This window comes from Physeter macrocephalus, chromosome 9 (genome assembly GCF_002837175.3).
Source record: "Physeter macrocephalus isolate SW-GA chromosome 9, ASM283717v5, whole genome shotgun sequence".
Classification (NCBI taxonomy): domain Eukaryota; kingdom Metazoa; phylum Chordata; class Mammalia; order Artiodactyla; family Physeteridae; genus Physeter; species Physeter macrocephalus.
The window spans coordinates 79,445,131-79,459,269 of NC_041222.1; the positions used below are offsets into that span (position 1 = coordinate 79,445,131).

Below are 14,139 nucleotides of genomic sequence, written 5' to 3' on the forward strand. Positions count from 1 at the left end.
ATCATGTTGATTCAGATAGAATAAATAACTAAGTAAACAAATAAATAAGCACAGCATTCTTGCATAAAGCTTGTCTCGGAGCCAAGGTTTGTTCTGACCTTAAAATGCCATTGTTGTAGTAAACGCATCTTAAAACACAATGTCCAGATCTTCATGGTACCTTGACCTGCAGGCCATGCAATCTATTTTTTTTCCACAGTTAAAATCTACACTGCTCTACAGAGACAAGCGCACATAGGAGGAGAACCCAACCACGCACCCACACACACAAATGTGGTCAGAGACCTTGAGAGCTAAAACATGGAGGTCAGAAACCAATGATACTTTCAATATGGTGCTATGAATATAGATCTATATATGCAATTATACATGCTTATGGAAATGTTTTTGTAATTATATGTGGATATTTTCAGACTCATTTTTAATTATCTTAATAATTAGTAATAATTAGTCTTAATGTTCTCCCCGTTGGAAATGCGTACGTGGCAAGAGCGGTTCTACTTAAGAATTTCCACATTAAAAAAAAAAAAAATAGGGGACTTCCCTGGTGGTGCAGTGGTTAAGACTCCACGCTTCCACTGCAGGGGGCATGGGTTCAATCCCTGGTCGAAGAACTAAGATCCTGCATGCTGGGCAGTGCAGCCAAAAAAAAGAATTTCCACATCTTCTACTCTATCTCACTTAATTCTCCAAAACACTTTTCTTTCCTCCAGCACCTTTTGTGCAGATTTATCTGTGACTCTTAGTTCAACCAGCTACTATAGGTGAGCTAAACACTCACGTGAAAAAAAAATGTCTGACATACCAAGCTGCATATTAAAATCTCCTCTCTGGTCTCACGTGCTGTGTTAGATTTCTTATTGTGGCTTTGAATCTGGCATTCCAATAATTCAGGTCGCCCATGCTGAGAGACATATATACATGTGGCTACTTGTTAGTGTGTCAGAGAATATGACAGGCCTTTGTCTGGATTTGTCTACTTACCTATGATTTTGTGACTGGCTAAAAATCAGACACCTTTCCATGGCGGTGTCTATTCAAAACAGATGCATTGGGATCATAAAGTTGCAGTGAGACCTTCCAGGAGCTACCTTTCCAGAAATATCGAATGAGTTCTGAGCAGAAGTGCTTAGTCTGGACTTTGGGAACTCTCTAGGGAATTTTTGGGTAGACCTCATATCATCGTGAACCCCCTGAAAACATATGTAATGTGTATGTTTACGTGTAGTTTTCTTCTAGGAAGTGGGTCCATAAGTTTCATTAAATTCTCGAAAGGGTCTATGATGCAAAATCAGTTGTTGATGATGCTAAAAGATAGACACAGCATTGGGAAAGTGAGAGATGAACACAGCTGACTCACAGTGAATTGAGGGGCGTGAGGCCCGCGGAAGTGAAGGCCAGTGACAATCACCAATAACAACAACTTCAGCCGCCTCCTTCTCCACACCTTCTACCACAGCCTCAGAATTCACTAATGGGATATAGACTTCATTTCTCTTCCACCTGACCACTCGCAGACAGACACGCCAAGGACAGGGCAGTAGACAAAAAGCAGGCATGATGAGAAAGCGAATTCTGACTAGTTCCCTGAACGGGTTCAGCCAGCAGACAAAGGAGAGTTACCTTGCCCTTCGGATTTTTCTGGTTCGCTGGGTACAGGAAGATCCCTCCATAGACCAGGGTGCGGTGCACGTCAGCCACCATGGAGCCCACATACCTGGCCCCATAGGGAGCACTGCCATCCTAGAAGGCAGAGAGGAAAGAGACAAGATGCAGTGAGCTGAGCAATTACTCAGCACCTGCTTCAGGTCACACATCCAGCTGGTGCGACCTCTGCATTCCAGGGCCTCCTTCTTCTACCGAATAGCTTAGGAATTGAAAATATTATATAACTGAGCACTCCATTCATTAGGAGCCCCCAAACCTCAACTAGTGATTGGACTCATGAAATGTCGGACTACTTAAAGTGAGAGACAATATATGTCCTAAGACAGAAACTAACAAGAAAAAAAAATTGAAAAAAAAAGAAAGAGAAAGGAAGTACAGACCAACGCCAACTGTTTGGCTGCTCCTTGAATCTCCTCCTCGGCCCCCAGAGTTCAGAGCACTTTTCAGCTTTCTGAAAACCAGACTCCCTTGAACCATGACAACTTTTGCACTTAGTGTAAGCAGTGTTTATTCACTGGCAAAATTATTTTAAAGAGCCTTAGAAATCATGCAAAGAAATACAACAACTTCCTTATAAACCTCAATTTCATTAGTCATGTAATGAAAAGCATATTTGTTCTGAAAAAAACAAAGTTCATAATTTCCCTCAAGTAGGGCATGTCAGGTAAGGCATGACTATCTGATGAAATGGTTTGGGCAGGTTTGCTTTTCCTCATTCAGTGACCCATCTGAGATTTCTGTGTCTAATCTAATAATTCTCTGACGGTGCAGGGAAACACCAAAATTCCTCAGGGCAGATATCCAGTGTTTTGTGTGGCATCAGCCACAATAAAATGCATTGATTTCATAAGAATTTATATTCATAAGCCCCTCCATCAGTCTGTGACACCCTTGGGGAAAAGACTTTCTGCTTGATCTTGGCATTCCCTGAGCCCAGCCTGGTGTGAGGCAAAAAGTACGTGCTGGGAAAATACTTACTGAATTTCATTTACGTGAGATTTCTTGAAAGCACTACTCAGGTTGTTACCTTAAAAATTACATGGGACATTTTGCCTCCTCCATTTTATTCACATAATGATATTAAGTATATAAAAACACCTTCAGATGCCCATTAAGAGACTTCTCAGTAGGAAAAAGAACACAGGTCTGAATTAGACCAATGGCCATAGGGATTAAGAAAATGGACTAACTTGAGAGATCTTTAGGACACAGAGTTGATAACACCAAGTGAATGATTAGACACAGGCATAAGAAAGAGGTAATCTTCTCGACTGACTCCCAGAATGTTGTTGGGAATGAGTACGATGGTTGAGGCAGTATGGATCAAGAGAAGAAGAACCAGGAAGGAGCAGGCTTGGGGGTGTATGTTTAGTGGGGGGTGGGGGATAGGAGGGTCCGAGTTGGACATGTGGAGTTCTAGGTGTCTGAGGAGCAAGCAGATCTGAATTCCATCAGAAGAGACTGGATGAGTTCACCCTGGCAGGATACCAAGTGTGAGCTGAAAGGTTTGTTTGGAACAGAGTCCTGTACCAAGCTTGAAGGGCAGGCAGAAGTGTGGAAGCCAGTAAAAGAGGCTAAGAAGATGATTAGGAAGGTGGATGGAAAACCAGACACAAGGCCAAGGAAGGGATAAACAGCCCTAAATGCCATGGAAAGGTCAGGTAACATAGGTGGAACATGAAGCTGGATTTGGCAACACAGATAAAAGAGGATTATAAAGGGCAGACAATGGAGCAAAGAGGGTTAAAGAGGGAATGACAGGAAAGAAAAATTTAAAAAAAAAAAAGGAAACATCCTTCCAACTTCTGGGTATTTATCCTAAAAAAATAGGAAATAGAATCTCAAAGAGATATCTCCATTCTCATGTTCACTGCAGCATTATTCACAATAGCCAAGAAGTAGAAGCAACCTGAGTGTCCATTGACAGATAGGTGGATAAGAAAATGTGGTATATACACACAGTGGAATATTATTCAGACTTTAAAAAGAAGGAAATCCTGTCACTTGTTACAACATGGATGAACCTTGAGGACATTATGCTAAGTGAAATAAGCCAGTCACAAAAAGACAAACACTACATGATTCCACTTATCTGAGGTATCTAAAGTAATCCAGCACATAGAAACACATAGGAGAATGTGGTTACTAGGGCTGGGGGCGGGGAGGAGGAAATGGGGAATTGTTGTTCAACGGATGTAGAATTCCAGTTTTACAAGATGAAAAAATGCTCTGGAGATCTGTTGCACAACAGAAGGCTTAGATTTTAATCCTGGTTCTACCAGTTAAATAAGGTCACCTTTACTCAAGTTACTGAATAAGGAAGAACAAATCTGACTCCACATTGGATCTGTTTATTTTACTTTAACCTTGGTATTCTATTGCTTTTGCTACAAATTAAGAATGTTGCCTCTAGGCTGAAATATACAGGACAGCCCATTCTCAAGGGTCTGACCTTCAAAGGTCACTTTTCCATTCATATAGAGGTAAAAAGTTGCAGAACAGAGAATAACATTTGTCTTGTTGTAGATTTACAGGAACATCCTAACCTGACCTATGTTGACAGCTGCAAGAACAAAGGATGCTGACACCAAGAAGTCTGCAACGACCAATCACACCCCCTTCCCTTTTAGTATAAAAGAAGCCTGAATTCTAACTCAGGTAAGGTGGTTCTTTGGGACACTAGTCCACCATCTTCTTGCTCTGCTGGCTTTCCCAATAAAGTCGCTATTTTTTGCCCCAGTAACTCGTCTCTCTATTGGCCTCTATTGCCATGCAGCAAGCAAGAAGAGCTTGAACTCGGTAACATTACTTGACTGTTCAGGGCCTCAATTTCCCCATACGTAAAATGGGGACTGTGGTATTAATACTTATCTTGTAGTCTGTTGGAGAATTGAATGAGTTAGTACACAACAAGCACTAGGAACAGTGTCTGACGCAGTATACACGAGCTACTATTATCATGACTAATAGAAGAGTGCAGTCAGGGATAGGAGAAGCTGCTACTGTCAGGAGACAAACAGCAAAGGAGGACTGCTCCTTCCACAATGGCAGAGGGTAAAGAAAAGTGCCTGGACCACTTCCCATCGCCTGGGGGTGCGGTGTGTGGGAGAATGACAGCAGAACACAAAGATCCTGCAGGGAGGCAATGGCCTCAGGAAGAATGAGGAGTAGGAGGGGCACTGCCTGCTCACAGGAGAGAGGGGCTTCCCGAGGGCAAAACTACAGGAGAGTAAAGGCACTTCTTTTTCAAAACAGAATGATCTATTTTCTTTCCATTTTTAAGTGCAAAAGTAAACATTCATTTTAAATGGAAGAAGAAACCACAACATATTACAAATTTTTAAAAGCTGACTCACACTATACTGAACAACATAAAATCCAGAAAAAATATATTTTTATTAATTAACTACTTGATATGCTTTTTCCCTTTAAATTTTCTTGGTTGTATACTCTTTGATTGCCTCTTCAACTGACAATGCTTTTGCAATAATTTCTACAAAGAGAGTTGGAATGACCCGTTTTCAATAACACATTATCATTGCACACATTCACACAAGAGAAAGTGAAGAACCCTATAACCTCAACTTCCAGAAACCACTATTAACAAGATGGCACATTTTCAAGACATTTTATGCATACATACATACATACATACTATGTATATCTGTGTGCATAAATACGTTCACATATATATGTGTATTTTGTGGACATGTTTCACTACCAATATATAAAGAAGCACTTACCTTCCTAATGGATGAATAGATGTGTGGCACGATATTTCACTAGAATATTGTGGATGCCCCCAACCAATCCTTCTTGATGGATACAATACTTCAGTTGTCCCTTTGTTGTTATAAACAATGCTGCAGTGACAGATCCTTGTTCATTTATCTCTTTTTATTTGACCTATTAGGTCTTTAGGATCAGTTTCCAGGAGAAATTTAGGATTAACTATGTCAAAAGATTTGAATATTTAATATTTGAAATCATATTGCCAAATTGCCTCCCCCGAGAAAGGTTGTGGCATTTATGTTTCCTTTAACATTTTATGAGAGCACTTATTTTCCCACACCACTGAGCACTATTTATCTGTTAGATCTGTGCAAATCTCATATGTGGAAACGATGTTGCATTTTATTTTTTTATTTTATTTTATTTTTTTTAACATCTTTATTGGAGTATAACTGTTTTACAATAGTGTGTTAGTTTCTCCTTTACAACAAAGTGAATCAGTTATACATATACATATGTTCCCGTATCTCTTCCCTCTTGCGTCTGTCTCCCTCCCTCCCACCCTCCCTATCCCACCCCTCTCGGTGGTCACAAAGCACAGAGGTGATCTCCCTGTGCTATGCGGCAGTTTCCCACTAGACGATGTTGCATTTTAACTTGCCTTCCTTTTTTATTAACATCTTCCCATTTGCTGACTGGATATTTGTTTCTTCCATGACTTGCACTATTGTGCCCTTTGCCTGGTTTTCTGTTTGGGTGTTCATCCTTGTATTTAGATCCTTGTGTAGACAGACTGTTCACCTGTTGTCAGTCATATGTGTGGTGATTACTTTTTTTCTCCGTTTGCAACCTCTCCTTCAAAAAGATTTATGGGTTTTTTTCATACGAGTTTGGTTTTTCAGTGGTAAAATAAGTATCTTCCTTTTGGGTTCTAGAAGAGGCGCATTTTAGTTTAGAATGGGAACCACCGTGAAATCATCTCCAAGACTGGGAACTTGTAAACAATTTTGACTTTATCAACCTCACAATTCATATCCTGTTACTTCTGCCCTTAAGATGTCTAACAGGTTTGTGCATGACAGCAAAGGAGAGGTACAGGAGACTGCACTTCTAAGAATTTTGCTTAAAGAACAAACAGAACAGAGAAAGAAGAAAACTCTCTAAAGCTTCCGTTTGAGCCAGCAAACGGAAGGTCCCAGCACCCTGTTGACTAACTGCTCTGGACCCTCTGGAATCCTGAGCTTTTTCTCCCTGAAGTTCGTGAAGGGCTTCCAGGGACAGCCAGACTGGCACATCACACCACTGCTTTTCCAGCCACTTCCAGTGTAGGTCAGGCTTCACATTCTTGACCTGGAAATGCTCTGACTCCTTCCCACACCTGTCTTAGAAGCGCTCTTTGTATGGCAGATATACATACTGGATTGTTTGGGCTATATTAATAGCCACATGAAGCCCAGGACTCGGTGATCACACTGAGAGCCAAAGACCTTCCTAAAACTTGGAGTAAACACCAGGCCCTGATATTAGAGCATATGAATGGTACTTTTAAATGTAATTATTCCACCTAAATACAACTAAGTGACCAGAATCAGCACAGGTGGTAGCTCAGAAAAAATGACAGGGGAGATGCTCTGGCCTGAAACTCTGGATTTTGAAACATTGGCCTCTGCCTTCTTCATAGACAATTTATCCTGGAAAAACTCACCTGGCGAGTATTATCTATAGTACGTAAATTTTAGCTATGAAAGATATTGATTGCTTATGAAGAAAGTCAGAGTTTGCCATTCTCATACGGGCCAGAGCCATAAACAGGGGCACCAACCTCTTTCAGCCAGGCCCCGACATCCATCCCCGAAACAGGAACCCACTGAGACAGCATTCCCCCTGCTTCTGCCTTAGCTTTCTTCACTCACCTCGGGAAATTTCTTTTTCTGCACATATTCTGTGGTGGCAGCATCAAAATACTTGGCATAGCCCTCATTGAGGCTGTAAATCTTTCCTTTGTTTTTAATCTTGACATCTTTTTCCACCAGGACAAATTCACCAAGAGCCTAGAAAGGTGAAGAGAAACACCAGTAAGAAGAGAGATACCAGAAAACAAAAGCCAACAGCACACACCAACAACCAGAGAACAGTAGAAGATGTGGGTCTGCTAAAAGAACCCTGGGGTTGGGCTTCCCTGGTGGCACAGTGGTTAAGAATCTGCCTGCCAATGCAGGGGTCACAGGTTCGAGCCCTGGTCCGGGAAGATCCCACATGCTGCGGAGCAACTAAGCCCATGTGCCACAATTACTGAGTCTGTGCTCTAGAGCCCACGAGCCACAACTACTGAGCCCGTGTGCTGCAACTACTGAAGCCTGTGCGCCTAGAGCCCGTGCTCCACAACAAGAGAAGCCACCGCAACAAGAAGCCTGCATGCCACAACTAGAGAAAGACTGTACACAGCAACAAAGACCCAATGCAGCCAAAAATAAAAATAAATAAAATAAATAAATTTATTAAAAAAAAAAAAAAAAGAACCCTGGGGTTTGCCAGGTCCTCTGCAGCCTGCCCAGTGATGTTTTTATGAGTTGTATAAAGAACAGTGACAATATGGAGCCTGCACAGGCAGCTCAAGCAGTGATATAACGAGAAATAAAGTAATTCAAAGGAAAAAGAGGGAAAATTTCCTTTGTAACTTTCACCGTAGCTAGGTTACTCATTTGTAAAGAACCTAGCTGTATATATCCCCCAAGTTCTCACCCCCGGTCAATTCCTAATGCTTTCAGGAAGATCTGGGCCATCAACAATGAGAGGAAGAAGTAACTCGAATGGTATTTGTCGTGAAGGTGGGGGATGCAGTTAGACGACTAATTTGTGGTCCAGTTATTTTTCTTTAATTTATTTATCCTGTATTTTCTATAATGTTTTTGCCATCCTCTTCCACATTCAGTCCAGCTTTTTCGGGGGGGCGGGGGCTGCAGGGTGAGGCATGTGGGATCTTAGTTCCCCAACCAGGGATCGAACCTGTGCTCCCTGCATCGGAAGCGTGGAGTCTTAACCACTGGACCACCAGGGAAGTCCCCAGTTATTTTGTTTATCTTAACGACTCAATGTTGGAAACCATTCAAAGTTCCTTGTATCCCAATTACTCTTATATGGGTAAAGAGAAATCCCTTCAATCAGAAACTGTATTCGCTCAGCATGAGGAATAGTTGATAAAAAAATGTTTTTTAAATCCTCAGAATTAGAGTGCTGATGGTCTCATCCCTAGGAATGTAATTAGCTAGCTGCAGATTCACTTTGAAAGGCTGGATGTCTCTCTAAGTCACTAGGAAGAAAATCAGACCCTGGAAATCTAATCAGTTTTGATTAAACTTTAAAGACTGAGAAAATAAAAATCCCCCAAGATGACAGCTCACAGCTAGAAGGCTCCTAATGAACGTCTACAACAAAGAGACAAGGCCACACTGATCGTGTCTGAAATAAGACAATGATGAGGATACTCAAGTGCAAAAACAACTCAACGTGCCTCTCTTCTGCCAAATGTGAGTGATGAGTGCTTCTTTACCAATGAATCTTTACCCTCACTTTAAACTTCCCACCTCCTACATACAAACTGAGATACACAATCATTCATTGTACCCACATCTAGACAACACCCAATCCAGAACTGAACCTCTCTTTCTCAAATACTCCTTAGATTCATCAAGCAAAACCCCAAGTGCTATAATAAGCCCAAGCCAACCCCTTGCACGATGCCTCACGTTCCTCCAGAGCCTTCTCCCTTGCTAGTAAACCAGCTCCTTATGTTGCAGGGAAGTACTTGATGGTCTCTGGATCATGAGCTTTAATAACTTGCTCTGGACATTTGTCGCTTTGGAGCAGCGCAGCATGGAGTTCCACATCCTAAAAGCACCCGAACTTCCTTTGAATAATTAACTTTTCTCATTGGATGCCAGTCTAAGAAGACTCTAAGCTGGGCTTCCTCTAGCCCAAGGCCAGGCACCCGACTGAGCTTAGCAAATTACATACTCCTCCCTGGCATTTGAAACCTGAGCGAGAGACACAGCATCAGGGGTGGTGTCCAGACCAGACTGGCTGTCATGTGGGACCATTCCTGTGAATCCGGCTTCCCAGACCTGCCCATCTCTAGCCTGGGGCCTGAGCTTTCCCATTAATACAGTAAGTCCTTTACTTAGTTTAGCCAGGATCCTTTTCTTTTTATCAGCAAAGATCAAAGACAGATACTGTTGTCTAAATAATGTCTTCGCTTATCTATCCACCCCAGGGGCTGTGGGTGTAGACACTCAGGCCCCTGGAGAGTTGTTCCCTATTGTAGGATGGAGGAACTGGCTGTGGAGCCTTACTCTAACCTGGAAAATAAATGCCTTTTCCTGACTGTGTGATCACTGGCACCCACTGAATATTAAAAGGGCCTCCCACAGCTTTGAGAAGAGGGTACCTGATTATCAGGCACCATATCCTTGTCACCCAGAAATGATATCTGCCATTTGTAAACAAGTGCCTTGTCATTGTGGCTTATACCACAGTTGAGAGTTTGGTTAAGGTGAGGCAGTCCCTCTGTGCCTGAACAAAATGTGTGCTCTGACAAAATCAAATTACCAGCCCTGCAAATTCACAGATCAGGCAGGCTCTTGTTGCCCCACCAAGGAACTCTGGCCTGTGAGGCCCTGCCTGAGTAAACTGCTGGCCACCCTCTATGGTTTTCTAACTGTGACAATTGCCATAAGCTGCTTCAACTTGAAGTCAACCTTTCAAACTGGTCCTCAGCTTCATACACTGGGTCCTTGCTCAAGTGTCCTTTGTAGTAGGGTGATGTGATCCAAAGGGTTTTCAGGCTAATAAAGAGAGCTCAGCAGAGAGCAGGCTATGGTCCGTCTCTTCTTTCTGATGTGTAATCAAACTGTCTGGCCTACCTGTATCCAGACTGGGCCCCCCTATGGTGACTGAAGGTGGAAAGCATGAGCTGTGTCTCTAGAATCCTTCAGCTGGACCCCTGAGCCAAAGGCACCTCCCTACTACCCTTAGAACCACTTCAGAATGCTCTTGGAGATATTTTGCTTGTAATTGAGAGAGTTTATTCAAAATTGTCTGGTATAATAGTTAAGCACAAAACTGCCTGTGAATTGGTGTGCCAAGGCCACTTCCTCTGTGTGTGTGTATGTGTGTGTGTTGTGGGGGTGGGTAGGGGAGGAGTCCCACACATACTGTTAAGGGAACCACTGACAGAAACCACCCGCCCTGGTCAGGTACCACTCATTTGCATGAGTTATCTTACAAGAGGAGGTCCTGGTAAGGACCATGGAACTAATAAGCTACCACCAACCAGAAGAATTCAGTAAAGGTCAAAAGGAGAGAGGAGACCCCAGTCCATATATATATCCTACCAAGCTCCCAGAATCCTTCTTGCTGGAATCCTTCTTGGCTGAGCGATGCAGGCACCACCAGGAAAGACCCTCAGTCAGAATGATGGGTCAGAGACAACCCCGAAACTAATCCCATTACCGTAAAACCCAAGACTGTGAGCCACATGGCAGAGCAGTTCTCCTGGGTTCCCTTACCCTGCTGCTCTCTGCCCAGGTGCTCCTTCCCAATAAAGTCTCTTGCTTTGTCAGCACGTGTCTCCTTGGACAATTCATTTCCAAATGTTAGACAGGAGCCCACTCTCGGGCCCTGGAAGGGGTCTCCCTTCCTGCAACAATTCAACCAAGCAATCTCGGACACCAGCAGTGTGTCTGAAATTCAACTCAGTTCTGACACTATCTACACAGAGATAGCATCAAATTCTACAATTTAAGGGTTCAGTCCTACAAGTCTGCCCTCTCCCGAAGTGGGGACACTTCAGATGCCAGTTCCAAACCCAGGTTGTCACCTATAATTCCGACTGGCCATAAATCAGAGGTTCCCAGGATGAAACCAAGCAGGGCCCTGTGGGGCTCCCAGGCATAGAGGCCTTTCTGTCCCCCATTTCTTGCAGGCAAGACTCCAGCCTCCATGACTTTCCCTGAGTTCCAAAGGGCAGATTCAAATAGTTGCTAATTAAGAAAGGAGCAGCCATGAAACCACCTCAGGTAAGATAAAAGGGACCAGAGAAGCTCATCAAGATTAGGAGAACTGACCACCTGAGACCCTGCACAACCCTAATCTTGTCAGCAACCCCACCCTTTTGAAACTTTGCAGAAGAATGGAAGACTGTTACTGCCTTGATCCTTATCACATACCTCTGACCATAAGACCTCTCCCTATTCCCCAGGGAGGGGGGGGCACAGTTCTTGAGGCGCTAGCCTACTGTGTTCCCTCTTTGCCTGGCAAAGAAATAAAGCTTTCTTTCTTCTCCACAATTCTGTCTCCATATTTCTGTTCAGCATCAGTATGCAGGAAAGCCAAGATGTGGGCATCAAGGACCTCTTTCTCAGGTCAGTTAATTTGCTACAGTGGCTCCCAGAACTCAAAGAAGCATTTTACTTACTAGATTACTGGTTTCTTTTTTTTTTTTTTTTTTTAAAGAAGATGTTGGGTGTAGGAGTTTATTATTAATTTATTTTATTTATTTTTGCTGTGTTGGGTCTTCGTTTCTGTGCGAGGGCTTTCTCTAGTTGTGGCAAGCGGGGGCCACTCTTCATTGCCGTGCGCGGGCCTCTCACTATCACGGCCTCTCCTGTTGCGGAGCACAGGCTCCAGACGCGCAGGCTCAGTAATTGTGTCTCACAGGCCTAGATTACTGGTTTCTTATAAAAGTCTATAACTCAGGAACAGCTAGATGGAAGAGATGCACAGGGAAATGGTGAAGAGCTTCCCTGCCCTCTCCAGGCTCACCACTCTCCTCAGTCTCAACCCAGAAGCTCTCTGAACCCAGTTCTTTGGGTTTTTATGGAGGCTTCATTATACAGGCATTATAGGCATGATTGATTAAATCATTTGCAATTGATTCAACCTCCAGTCCCTTTCCCCTCCTCAGAGGCCAGGGGGTGAGATTGAAAGTCCCAACCCTCTAATCACGAGGTTGGGTCCATTGGAAACCAGCCCCCATCTTTAGGAGCCTTCCAAAAGTCACCTCATTACCATAACAAAAGACACCTTTAGCACTCTCAACACTTAGGAAATTCCAAGGGTTTTGGGAGCTGTGAGCCAGGAACCATGGATGAAGAACAAATACATGAGGAATATATTTTGGTCATCTTGAAACCGTGCACCTCAGATTGGGACTTGAACCCCTGTGTCAGAACTCGAACACTGCCTAAACCCAGATTGGGACTTGAACCCACACTGCTAGGACTCAAACCCGGCCAAAACCCAGTCTTCCAACTGAGATCCCACACCTGGTTTCAGGACTTAATGAAGCTCATGTTCTTGATGTCTCATTGCAGAAAGAATTCAATGAGAGACAAAGTGATAGGTAAGAAGTGGATTTATTTATAGAGAAACACACTCCACAGACAGAGTGTGGGCCATCTCAGAAGGTGAGAAAGGAACCAGGATATGGGGTTGTCAGTTTTTATAGGGGTGGGTAATTTCATAGGCTAATGAGTGGGAGGAATATTCCAGCTATTTCAGGAAGGGGAGGGGATTTTCAGGAACTGGGCCACCACCCACTTTTTGATCCTTATGGTCAGTCTTGGAACTGTCATGGCACTTGCGGGTGTGTCATTTAGCTTGCTGATGTGTTACAGTGAGCATATACTGAGGCTCAAGGTCTAGTGGAAGTCAACTTGTCCGCCATCTTGGACCCATTTTGTTCTAATCAGTTTATGTCATGTCCTCGGGCTATGTCATTCTTTCAAAGGTCGTGCCCTGCCCCCTTCCCTCCTGTTTCAATCTGAATGATCAAATTTATTTTTTTCTTATAAATCACAATGATCACAGCCTGAGTGTGACTCCTGGCTCCACTGCCAGCAGCATGACCTTGGGCAAGTTACTTACCCTCTCTGTGCCTCACTTTCCTCATCTGAAAATGAGAATAGTAGTAGGACTTCCCCTCACAGGGCTGCTGTGAGGCTTAAATGCATTAATATATGCAAGTTGCTTAGAACAGATACCTATCCACCACTTAATAAGCACTGTCTAACTGTCAGCTACTATTCTGAGAGTATTATTGTAACAGGGAAGAGCTAAATCAGACTCCATGTTCAATCTGTTTCTTTGACTTTAACCTTTACTTTTCGTTGCTTTTGTTATTATAATCATACATAATGGCCTGCCACAGGGAACCTTTACCCTGTGGCTGAATGTTAAACTAGAGTGCCTTTGCTCAGCTCACAGGGAGATAATCTGACCCTGACCACCTGTGAATGGCTGCAGAAAAGAAGAAATTAACACATCACCTCCCGATGTTGGCCAAGACAGGCAAAACTAATGGCCTCTTTACTTCACTTCCTCACCTCCTCCCAGTCTCTGTTCTATAAATGAAACTGGCATCCAGACCCCGGTAAGATGGTTTTTTGGGGACCCTAACCTGCCATCTTCTCGGTCTGCCAGCTTTCCAAATAAAGTCGCTATTCCTTGCCTCAACACCTTGTCTCCCAATTTATTGGCTGTCGTGCGGCAAGCAGAACAAGCTTGGGCTCAGTAACATTATTTGTGAACTACAGATTCCTGCTTCTATGAAAATAAGGAGAAATTAGAGCATCAGTAAACCGACACAGCAATGCGTTTTGCTCTGATGGGTTTATATGTGAAAAATTTAGACTTTAAAAGGTACCAGGGCTTCCCTGGTGGCACAGTGGTTGAGAATCCGCC

At 43.2% G+C, this 14,139-nt stretch overlaps 1 protein-coding gene across 1 annotated transcript in view; it reads right to left on the reverse strand.

The window, feature by feature from the left end:
- Nucleotides 1-14,139, reverse strand: part of FBP2 (fructose-bisphosphatase 2) — a 40,338-nt gene that overhangs the window by 6,036 nt on the left and 20,163 nt on the right. Inside the window, exons 5-6 of the mRNA XM_007121874.4 lie at nucleotides 7,314-7,451; nucleotides 1,624-1,743 (exon numbers count right to left, since the gene is read on the reverse strand). Coding sequence (XP_007121936.1) covers nucleotides 1,624-1,743; nucleotides 7,314-7,451 — 258 coding nt within the window. The remainder of the gene's footprint in view (nucleotides 1-1,623; nucleotides 1,744-7,313; nucleotides 7,452-14,139) is intronic.